Source organism: Rhodnius prolixus, unplaced genomic scaffold, assembly GCF_049639745.1.
Source record: "Rhodnius prolixus isolate KJV_2025 unplaced genomic scaffold, Rpr scaffold_3, whole genome shotgun sequence".
Classification (NCBI taxonomy): Eukaryota; Metazoa; Arthropoda; class Insecta; order Hemiptera; family Reduviidae; genus Rhodnius; species Rhodnius prolixus.
In genome coordinates, this window is record NW_027411603.1 from 9,546,729 (window position 1) to 9,558,809 (window position 12,081).

The following is a 12,081-nucleotide window of genomic DNA, read 5'->3' on the forward strand; positions in this document are numbered from 1 at the left end:
TTCGTAGGATTTATATCATTTTGACACAGAATTTTCACGAGAATTTATCCGAAGGTCTGAAGGTTGGGCGTAACTGGTATGTAAGACTACTCATGCGAAATAATTATTATAAGACAACTTAAAAAAGCATGATCATACGGGTGTGTTCATGCGAAAAAATTGTTTTAACATTTTAAAGGCAGTATTGGATTGGTTAGTGTTATCCTTGATTTTTTTTCTTTATTAAAAAAAAAAGTATTATTTGCGACCACCTGTTTTATCATTAAAATAACATGGTTACAAATGGCTGTATTTATTAGTTATTTCATTTTCCTTCTGTACAAACGTAAAATAAACATTCAAATAAAATATTTAAAGAGATACCTGAACAAAGATTGGTTAATTGTTAACAGACTGGTAAGCATTTTCAATTAGATTTTCCAAACGATATTCGTTATTATTGATCTGTAATTTCTGAAAAAAGAAGGATTAATTATTAGACAATAGCAAAGAATAATAAGGAAAATTAAATTAAAAATAAGTTACACTCATACATCTATCTCTTTCTCAACTACTCAAAATTTTCTTGAATATATTTACTACACATTTTTTGGCTTTAATATCACTAAACCAAAATGCTTTTTAGAAATAAATTTAAGTTATTCTTAAATATAATAAGAATGTTAGCAGGAAATGCACACTTCCGGTAAAGCCATTTTTTTTTCAAACTTGGAATGTTAATAATTATTAAATCCTCGTTAGGTGATAGATCTATGCACAACATTAAAGTGTCCCTTCAGCAAAAAACTTTGGTTTGTTTTTTAAACACTACGCAAAGAGATACTAATAAAAGAAAATCCCACAAATATGTTATGTTTAAATTGAAATTAATTAATACTTTGACAAATCTCTAAAGAAAATTGAAAAAAGATGCCATCTTCTGCTGTACTTCCGCTGGACTGATATTCTTTCACCCTGGAATTCTGTCACACTTATAATTATTATATAAAACTTTTATACTTCGTATTCGACGTTTAAATAAAAATCATTAGAAAACATTTTGGAAAGAATTCGCTAAAAGCGAAGGTGAAATCTGTAAAATGTATTTTCTATTGTTTTAATCGATTTGCTTCTTCTTACGGATTTAAATACCATTATTATTGCACAGATAATGATTCCGTAAATTGCACAGAAATGGAATTTTAGAAGGAATCATAACAATCTCTATTTCCTGAGAGCAAAATAAAAATGAAGATTCTTAGACAAAATGTTACAAATAAAAGTTTTAATCACCATGTATCTATTGCAATAATATCGCACGAAATATAACCAAACACCGACCCGTTTTCGACAAAATCATAAAAAATTGAAAAACTGGACAGTAAAACGGCACTTTCGGTCGTACGATTTTGGCCGAAACGTTATCATAGCGACCTCTGCTGAGATCTAAACAGAACATCAAATACTGTTCTGAGATTTTTTCGATTTTGAGTTATGCTGACAACACACAGACACTCATACTTTTTGTAAAACTAACTTTTTTAAAATGGATTTATAAATGTGCATTTTTAATGAAAATTCAAGATTGAAAATCTGCACGATTGCAATACTTCCCCATTCAAAGGAAGTAAAAATATAGTGTGAAATCCATAATCCACACAACGCTTTCTTTTACTGCAATTCTTAATAATAATAATTTTTCTTAAATTAATATTTATTTTTTTAAATTGTATGTATTGCAGGGAGATGCATTATCACCGGGACTCTCAAAGAATCCTTGGAGTTTTCAAAGACCTTCCCCATTGGATCTTAAACTTAAGGTAATTTTTTAAATAACTCTTTCTACTGCATGTTCTTTTTTTAAATGATGTAAAAGGCATATTGGTTTCTTTTATTTTCATTTTATACCTGTAGGCACTTTACTAAATCGCTTGAAAGCAAGCGGTTAGTCTTACTATTATACAACCACAGATACTAATAACCTCCGAACTTTTTTTCACAATCTGATCTAATAAGAACCTTTTACCCAATCAGAAACCGACAATTTGTTACTGCTCATTTTAAAGCTTCAATGGAGATCTCAATGTACAGATCATGTCCTAATTAATTACGTTTCTTTACCTTCCATTCTCATTTAGCCAGTCATCCTTGATTCCCAGTTCAATCTCCTTGATTTCCCACAAAACAATCCTTCACTTCTCTTTATTCGGCGATAGCTACTCCACCAGAGTTCCAGCAATGTCAGGGGTTTTTGCATGTAATTCTATATGTTGAAGCATATTCCATATAATTAAACTCCTCGTCCTTAACAAACGTCAAATTTATCTTTAATTTATTAAATTTGCAGTAATTACTATTGCTACAATGAATTAATTATCTATTAATATAGGCGCCACGGTAGCCAAGAGGCGAGACCTGCAAAGCAAATACGCATTGTGGTACTGGGTTTGATTCCCGGTCTTAGGCCTCGGATTTTATTTAATGGTTAATAAAAGAAATTTACAGTAAAGTGTGTTTGCAAGTTGTCTTCATCCACGATGCCTAATGTGGTAGTTGGACGTAAAGCCCGCCTGAAAAAATAGGCACTTACTTTACTTTTACTTAACTTTTTTATTAATATCTTTTGAGCTAATTTTCAATTCCGCTTCTGAGACAGAACTAACAGATCAAATTCACGAAAACACACACAAGCAATCAAAATCTCTCCCTCTATGTTAGACGCATATACAGAGAGATTTGAAAAGAAAGCAGAGACGGACAGATAAAACTACAGCTTTATTTGTATTCACATATAAAATAAGATAGAAGTCTTGTAAAAGAACGGCGAAATGGTTAGACTATACATGCATTACAGTAATGTTGGTTTTCATCAGGCGCTACGGCACATTTGAACTTGAAGCAACTTAATTTCAGAGATGGGCAAAAATTTAACCAATTAAATTCCAATTGAATTAAAACAAAATTTAATTTTAATCGTGATTAAAGTTAAAAAATTTAATCGACCAAAATTAGTTGATTGAAGTAAATTCACTTTTAATTTAATTGGAATTTAATCAATTAAAATTTTTAATAAAAACATTAAAATTAAATATTAAGAATTTTAAGACGATTACATGTTTAAATTTAATCAAAATTTAAGCGATTAAATTTTTATAAACACAACGTTTGAGTACGAATCGTAGTTTCCTTGCTACCGTTGGTTTAGGATTGCAGAATTAGTTTAAAAGTGGGCGGAAATAATAATAATAAACTCTTACAACATTTTTAGAACCGATTACTGTAAGGTTATTTTGGTTGCCCAAAACAGCAATTTTTATCTCTTGAGATTTACATTTTTAACTTACGCTATATTTCCGGACATTCTCAAAGGATATTTTCAACCAAATAGAAATGAAATAAGAATATTAAGAGTACATGATTACTTTTAATAAACTTAATTTTAGTTACTCACTCATTATCACAATGAAAAAGACATCCAGTACAAATTCTCACTAGTATGTAATCTATTGCATTTGTTGTCAATGAACGGAATAATACCCACATTAACAAACAAACCTTTTCAAAAATAAGTTTATCTCATTTTTTTTATTTTTTTATTTACATCAACATCTTAGTGCGATTCATAATCATTATCTGTGTCAAGAGTATTAGTACATAGGAGTGCTTGAACCTCACTTTAATGAACTCATCCAAGTCACTTTAGGCTTGATAAATATGACCTTTCTTTAAAAACTATTTAGTATTCAATAACTTTAGTTATTTACTCACCGCAATAATAATGGCTAATCAAGTTTTAGGCATTTCATATTATTCCTTGGCCTTTCTGTCCAAATCAGTAGATACTTCATATCAGAAGTAAAAGATTTAAATCTCATTCTTTAAAATTTGTCGTTAGCAATTGATTTCTCTAGTTTCAGGAATTCTGTAAAAAATTACAATACATTCAAATAGTTATACACAATGCTATCTTTCCCACTCCTCTTCTTTTTCTTATAAATTTAAAATCGCTTAAAGAAAAGATATGAATACGCGTTGTAGAAGATAAACATAACTGCTCTCGATAGATCGCCAAAACTGGGAGATAAGACTCATCTAGGTACTACAAGTATCTACAAACTGCTCGTATACTTAAGAATTCTTAGGGAGTTTGGATTAAGAAGAATGCTTAAGAAAGAGCGCATAATTCCCAGCACTATGATCGGAAGAGAGTTTAAAAGATCTGTGTTAATCTCAAAAATTGATCAAAATAAGGGAGAAGGTTGAATGGAAAAAGCTGTCCGTTTCGTATATTGTTAATTTGTGGCATGTAACGCTCGTGAAATAAGTGAGATTAACTTGAAGACGATGGAAAGGCAAAAATTTGGGAAGTTCAGGTTTGCGCATCCGTATAATAAGAAGTCATGTAGCCCGTTAATCTCAAACTTTTTCGAAAAATTGAACAATTCAAGACGCAACACTTTTAATTGCTTCCCCTGAAAAAAATAATAATAATATCATTTCCTTCGCTTAACAGGCTAGTAGGAAAGGAATAAGTACCAATCTACATTTCAATTTACTGCCCAAAAGACTATCAGAAATTTTTCTTTTTTCTTTATTTCATAAAAGAGGGATATAATTAAATTGTCTCATAAGAAAATCTGCGCAATCCCATTTGGTTATGAATATGTAAAAACTAATATGAGAATGAAAATCAGCGTTCTGACTTTAAGTTTACTTTAAACTTCCAATTTTTACTTTTGCCTCAATTTTAAAAAGAAAATCCGATGTAATACTATCTAGGGGTATTAAAATCTTACAAATATTACAAAATTAAAGGAAGCGTACATTCACTTGATGTAATGGATTCACTGGAAGAAATGCGATAAGGAAATCGCAAAAAAATATCTTTAAATTTAATCTCCAACATTTTTTATAATTTGGCTTTACTAATACTACAAGCATAATGTAAAGAACTCAAGTTACACCAAAACACTAATAACCCTGTTTGTTTTGATGCTACGTGTAATTACATATTCAAGTGTCCTCTAAATATACAAACAAGCACATATTATGATAGTTAAAACTTAATCAAGACTTTGTTATGCAATTTCCAACAGTCACGATAGTATAAACAATAGTATCTCAATCTTTTAGTCTGTTGCAACATTTTATTCACTTATATATTTTGTTCGCATAATTTTCTTTTTTTCTGTGCCAATTAAAAGAATCTAACTTCTTTCAGAATATATTATTGTCTATCCTAATAATAATTATAATTTATTTGTTTAAAATTTAAATTTTACAAATAAAGTAAGGTCAGTAAAAAATCTTATACAAAATGGTAATAACTAAGCAGACAAAATAAGAATTTAAAATAAAGAGCAACTTTGTTTACGGAATTAGAACAAAATACAAGACTTTAATTACATAATTATAAAATTGAATAAACAAAGGGAATTGAAGCAAATAGGATTATTCTGGAAATAAAAACAAATAGAAAAGAAAATTCCGGATAATAGAAAGAAAATAAATATTTAAAAAATAAACTAAAACGAAATACTTAGGATGAATTAAATAAAACAGATAATGAGAAATAATTAATTTATAAGATCCCTTAGGGGCATGGCGTGTAGAAAATAATTATAAATATTGTTTATTTTTTGAATGTGATGAAGATTACTTAATAGAGAGCTGAGGGAGCATTCATAGTCATGTAAAAATATATCGATCTTAAATGATTTAAGGTAGGGCAAGTAAATAAAATATGGTACAACGATTCTGGCAATCTGCTACATAAAATGCATATTCGTACGTATCACTGGCTACAATCGAATAGTACCTACCAGCAATAGAGAACCTTAAGAAGTTGTCTGAAAGCAACCGAATCTGGCAAATAAAATTATTTTTTATTTTTTAAATTAGTTCTAAGACGAAGATGTCTGTTCTCTGTCTCGCCAAGCACTCTTACAGTCCTATATATTGTATTGTACTGAGAAGTAAGGGCACGATTTATATCCAACGACATACAATGATTTCTCATTCTCTGCACCAATTCAGAAAGATTAGACTGAACGGTGCGCAAATCTTGTTGCAATCATAAATTACCATAAATAAATAAGGGTTGGACGAGAATTTCTTTCACCAATGAGACCTGTTTAGTCGCCATAATCTTTCCGGCCGAAGGAACGGTCTTCGCCTTTTTTGGCGCAGATTCCCCCTTGGTAACCCATTGTTTAGATTGTTCTTTGGTCTCAGGAGTGTAGTGATGTATCCATGTTTCATCCACAGTGACGAAACGACGCTTAAAGTCCTGCGGATTCTTCTGGAACAGCTTTTTCTGAAATTCTTTTTCGTCCATTTTTTGAAAATCACTCGACTTCCTCGATTCAAACGAATGCTAAACACAAAGAAATAGACCGATCTGGCTGAAACTTGGTGTGTGTTCTTCCAAGAGATGCTACTAACTAAACATAACCTCGATACGCGCCAGTAGTGCTATCTCTCTGACTTTGCACGGACTTTTCAAACGACCCTCGTATATAGTGTACTGAAATAAACATTTGAAAGCAGAAAGATTTTTAGTTGATTTTAAAAAAACAATGTAATAAAGCTGAAATAAAACTAATTGAGGCCACAAATATGTAAGATATTACATGAGAAGGCAAGCGTACACACAGTACGATTCCACTATCATAAATTCTACATCACTATATCTGTTAAAACAATAAAACAGATTTATGATCGTACCCGTTAGGAAGTACGTCTTGTTCGTACCTCTAGTGTTGCGCAAATAAAGGTTTATTTATTTATTTTTACTGGCACATATCCAACCGCATCCGTCAGTGATACAGTTGGCAGCCGACAGAGTTAGTTAGGAGACAATTTGGGACCAAGGGCTGATCACCTGAGAAAGATGCCCTTGAGATAGGATCTCCCCATCATTATGTTTTGGGTTCATACTACATGGCTGGATTTATTGGTTGTTGTAAGTACCTTTGCTTACATCTCAATCTTTTAAATTTAAATATTCACCACAAAAACATACATGAATTCTAAATAGTTTTATTTACTATTATTAAAGGTATATTTAATGGAGGAAAACTGGCAAAGAATGAGAGATGGTTTTTTAACAGAGAAAAGATAGAAGTTGTCAATAACTATAATTACTTAGGAATAACTCTGTCGTCTAAATTAACTTTTCACAGCCATTTAAAAGAAAAACTCTCCAAAGCGAAACAGGGAATAAATACCTTATGGAAATATCTTATAGAAACTAATAATGTAGAATATAATTCTAAACTTAGATTTTTTAATGCTGTTAGTCGCTCCATAGTTTGCTATGGTGCTCAAGTGTGGGGAGGTGTTTACTACGATGAACTCGAAAAATTATTTCGCTTCTTTGTTGAAAGATTGTTTAGATTACCGATGTTTGTTCCAATGGCGTTCATTTATAATGAACTTGGTTACCTCCCAATTTTCACACATACTTTCAAGTTACACTGTAATTATATTCTTAAGGTTTTTAACATGCCGGATAGTAGACTCCCTAAACTTGTTGCTAAACATATTGTTGAGAAGCAGCTCTATTGGTTTAAAGCTATCTTGAAACTAATGGATCAATGTGAATTAAATTTGGAAATTAATTTAAGTAATATCAATAGGTGGAGTGATATATTTGGTCGGCTGCAAAATAGGATTAGTTTAAACTTCAAAGCGCAAATTGCGAACAAAGTTATTGAACATGATTCTTATCCCTTATATAGAGCGCTTAAGTTTGATCTTGGGAACAATCATTACTTGCGTTGTAACCTGCCCCTGGAACACACGCGTTGGCTAATGAAGGCTCGAGTGGGTATATTGAAGTTAGGCAGCTCTGCTCCTTACCAAAGAGTTGAAAATGATACTTGCCAATTGTGCAATGATATTGTAACTGACGGTGTGTACCACTTTATAGCAAGCTGCCCGAGATTATCCGACATTAGGCTCGGATATTTTGGCCAGCTGCAACTATCTGGAGAGGAAGCATTGGCATACATGAACGGTCGTAACTGGGTCTCAACTGTTAGTTACATCAAAGCTGCGTATGTGCATGTTCTAAATTACTCATAGACTCTTATTTATTGTATGATTTGATCTCCATTTATGTAAGAATTTAGAATTATACAGTAGTATTTTTACTTGATTAGCTCACTCTCTCTTAATTCCGTAATAATTAATATTAATACTTTTATATTTCTGCTGCTCATTTGAATTAATATTGTTTATAGTTTATTTAGTTATCTTGAAGCATATTTTCTTCATTTCAATGGAATTTTTTCTTTGTTTTTTCGACTCCACCGACGGTCTATGACCATGGTAATGTCTTTTGAGATGATTGTTTTATTTTGAATTGTATTTCTCTTTATTAAGCATGTAACATTTATAAATAAAGACTTTAATAATAATAAATTAAAGGTATATTAACTATTATATGTATATCTATTATTTCCTCGAAGGAATTTGAAAACAAAGAAAAGTGGGGCTTTTTCACGACTTTCTCACACTGGCGCTATTACAATTATATCTAATACTATTACAACTATTAGAACTGTAATTACAACTACATCTAATCATCGCAATTGTGACATATTTACCTATAGCGCTTTTAATATCCATCAAATAAATGAAAATGGCAGTGAGAATAAGGGTTGATTTTTCCAACAAGTTCAAAAAGCAACGTACTGAACAGAGCATTCGGCCACTCCTCCGGAATCCAGAAGCCACTTAAAATCACTTTTTCTGAAATTAAAAAAGAAATAAAGAATATAATGTGCAATTATCATTAAAGGTTTAAAGATAAGCCTTTTCAGAAAAATCCAAAAGACTTTTCAGCAAAATCTGTTAAACAATTCTCCAGTAATTTGGCACAAACTTAGAATTCTGGCAATGTTTTTGATGATCTCTGATTTTGCAGATGTGGGCAGAATATTAAACTGTATGCTGCAGGACCACTTGCGGAGGAAAACTTAACACAGCAGTTTCCTGAGAACCCCGTTTCCCCTAAAATCAGTGGAAATTTCTCATACGAGTGATACTATTTATGGCGGAAAATACATGATTTTCACATGAATCCTTCGGAAGCGAACATAGTACCAAAAAAGACTCCTTCGTGCCTTTGATTTCTATCCAACTGCAATCAGCTTTAGAATTAGCGCTTGTACCCATAGTTAAGTAATTAGAATCTAATTATGTGAACAATTACTGACTGTATGCTCGATTAGGTAGTTCACAATTGCTACTTTGGTAATTATGATCTGGTGTCTGAAAGCTGGTAGACTAAAAGCTGCAGATTTAATAAAATTTAGGAATCCTCTAACCGAGCAAAATTTTCATTTTTACTTACAAACTGGTTTAATAAAGAAAAAAAAGCAGAATAAAGAATAAATACAAGTAACGGAAACCAACAATAAAGGTGAACTAAGATAACCAATCATGAGTGGGTTTACAAAGACCTAAAGAGTGACCACAAATGCAGGATGCAGTTGCTCTTGGTTGTCCGGGTACAATATCTTTTGTTGAATATGTTAATATGGCAGATTCTAACGGAGTTTGGGGTCGCCTAGAGAGTAGAAAGAACGCTAGGAACTTCCGTACCAGTCACTCCCTCCACGTTTCCTGCCCACTCACTTGCAAAACGTAGACAGTCAGAAAAACCTGCCGCCCCATAAACTCTGAGGTAGTTGTATATGATATGTTAATCAGTGCACCAGACGACGCAGATAGAAGAGTGAGAGTGTATGAGCCAAAGTTAGCTCTCACCACACTCAGGTGGCAGTGCAATGAACTTTCTAAGTTGGGCTTGGCTGTACCCCACCTTATATTTTTTTCTTGGATGAGTGATTTTTTTTATAACTAGATCCGGTAGGAATGTAAGTTATGCACGTTTGCGCATGTTACAGCTGTTTCAGAGTACCTACGTTAATATAAGTTTATTACTTACTGGCAAGATAGGTGAGGTGCGAGCATATTTTATTATTTACAATAATTAGTACCTAACGTGTACATAATTTTTTTAAATTGCAATATGTGGCAATGTCCCTTACTAAAAGGAATATAAGACTTTATATTTGACGAGTGAGTTTACATGCATTACATTACATTAATTGCACTAAAAAGACAGTTCGACTTCAAAACTTTTTACGTTCATCGTATTAAAGATTTTGTTGAAGAAAGCGTCTCAGCTCAAATGACCTAAAAACAAAATCAATATACCCTGGGAATGATCAAATTGAAGTGATAGGCCTAATTCATTTCGTTCCAGCTTTACAAGAAATCCGTCTGAATTTCCTAAAAAATTACAGTTAATGATAAACCCGTTCTGTGAACTGAAAACCGCACTCACGGTGGACTGATATTCTTTTTATACTCATAAATGTTATATAGGTATTAGAAGCGTACAATATACTGAAAGAGCACTTTACTGGAGAATTAATTTCTTTTCTCCCTAAAAACTGGGCGTCCCTACATAAAAACTTTATTAAAAATTTTGTGTCCGAAAGAAACGTCGAATTTTAAAGAAAATTTGTACTTGTTCACTCCAGCCAACCATAGTAACCTTTATTATAATAATGGACAAACATCTAATTTATTAGTTACAAATAAAATTTGTGGAAGCACTTGTGTCAATAATTTGTCTAAGTGTAAAGAAAATCATTGAAATTGTTTTCCAGAAAAAACAAACATCAAATTGTAAATTTCAGCGTTTTTCGTTTAGTTTTGTTATGAATACCCACACACAAAGCACACACACACACACACAGTACGATTTGTAAAAAACAGTTTTTCATACTGAGAGAACCACTAAACGGTTACGATGAAAACTCGAACTTTAAAACCTGCACAATTCAAATAGTTTGTTCTGACGAAATCTAAGGAAAAATAAAATAATATAGATAAACAAATAATTCATTCATTAAAAACAAAAATGACATCACTAGTACATAATGTACAAATATTATTATATTTGAAGTACCTTTCTAATTACCAACAAAGCAAATAACATTGAATTTCTCCTTCTTGGAAAGAAAGATCCTTTACATTTTAAGAGTATTATGTATTTTATGTCATCATATCAAAACAACATTTATGATATCACCAATACATAACGATATAAGTAGCAATGAGAAAAGGTAATGATTAGGCATGATAAATATTATGGATTACCTAATTAGGTACTTTATTTAATTACGTAAAAAAACTACTTTTGTTTCATACCTTTTTGGTATTCTTTCACAGGAAAGGTGCATAGAAAATAAATATAATGTGTGCAATAAACAAACATAAATGTAAATAAATTCACAGATTATTTGTGAAACAATTCAGATCATTATGCGACTGCATAATTTAGATCGTACTGAGAAGGTTTGATGTGCAGAGGAGTAACGTTTACGAATCTCGACAACTAATCGGTAGAATACCGCGCATCAACGACTACTATTTAACAAATTGAATTAAATAAGTAACAAAATTATTAATTTAAAAAAAAAAATAAGTTCACCATTTAGCAATATAAATTTTTTGTTTCATAATGATCTGCTGTTCCCCAAGCAGAAAATCTAGTTTTTCGAAGTAAAAAGTATTCGCTTATCCCCTGACCTTTCTCCACGAATTACCACTAGAGAAATTAAAATATTTATTAAAAAATTAATGTTTAAATATAAATGCTATTTCTGTGTAATATAATAACTACCCACAAGTTCAAAAAAAGATGAAGACGAAATGACATCACAATATTTTTCCTCAGATTTCTCCTGGATCTATTAACAAAAACTGAATACCGAATTTAAAGAAAAAATAACTTGATCAAATGCACAAATTTTCCAAAGTTTTCGGTTTTCGCTATTTTCTGGAAATTCTGGCGGATTGTTTTAATCATTTAGAGTAATTACTCCATAAAAATGCCACTTCACTGAATTGTAAGGCTTTCAGTGAAAATTAAACATAAACAAATGTTCAAATTCACCAAAGAAAGTAAAGAAATACAAAAAGGCTCATCAAATCTAAGTATTTTTAGACTCTATTAAAAGCCAAAAAGATTAAGACTTCTGTTTGTAATCCCCGATCTATTTATAAAATTTCTGATAG

At 31.3% G+C, this 12,081-nt stretch overlaps 2 protein-coding genes and 1 long non-coding RNA gene across 3 annotated transcripts in view; 2 read left to right on the plus strand and 1 right to left on the minus strand.

The window, feature by feature from the left end:
• The window catches only part of LOC141452800 (uncharacterized), a 107,065-nt gene that overhangs the window by 41,031 nt on the left and 53,953 nt on the right, over positions 1 to 12,081 (minus strand). The window contains exons 16-19 of the long non-coding RNA XR_012457627.1: positions 8,592 to 8,736; positions 3,748 to 3,901; positions 2,101 to 2,283; positions 364 to 453 (exon numbers count right to left, since the gene is read on the minus strand). This is a non-coding gene — a long non-coding RNA (uncharacterized lncRNA). The remainder of the gene's footprint in view (positions 1 to 363; positions 454 to 2,100; positions 2,284 to 3,747; positions 3,902 to 8,591; positions 8,737 to 12,081) is intronic.
• The window catches only part of Sarm (sterile alpha and armadillo motif), a 135,311-nt gene that overhangs the window by 31,783 nt on the left and 91,447 nt on the right, over positions 1 to 12,081 (plus strand). The window contains exon 2 of the mRNA XM_074125231.1: positions 1,722 to 1,799. Coding sequence (XP_073981332.1) covers positions 1,722 to 1,799 — 78 coding nt within the window. The remainder of the gene's footprint in view (positions 1 to 1,721; positions 1,800 to 12,081) is intronic.
• LOC141452797 (uncharacterized) lies at positions 3,964 to 8,542 on the plus strand. Its single transcript, XM_074125238.1, has 2 exons — positions 3,964 to 6,943; positions 7,040 to 8,542. Exons 1-2 carry the CDS (start codon positions 6,922 to 6,924, stop codon positions 8,065 to 8,067), a joined length of 1,050 nt encoding a protein of 349 aa, XP_073981339.1. The 5' UTR covers positions 3,964 to 6,921; the 3' UTR covers positions 8,068 to 8,542.

Coding starts and splice junctions, on each gene's coding strand:
- LOC141452797 (XM_074125238.1), top strand. CDS start 6,922: ATGGCTGGATTTATTGGTTGTT. Junction 6,944..7,039: donor GGCTGGATTTATTGGTTGTT/GTAAGTACCTTT, acceptor CTATTATTAAAG/GTATATTTAATGGAGGAAAA.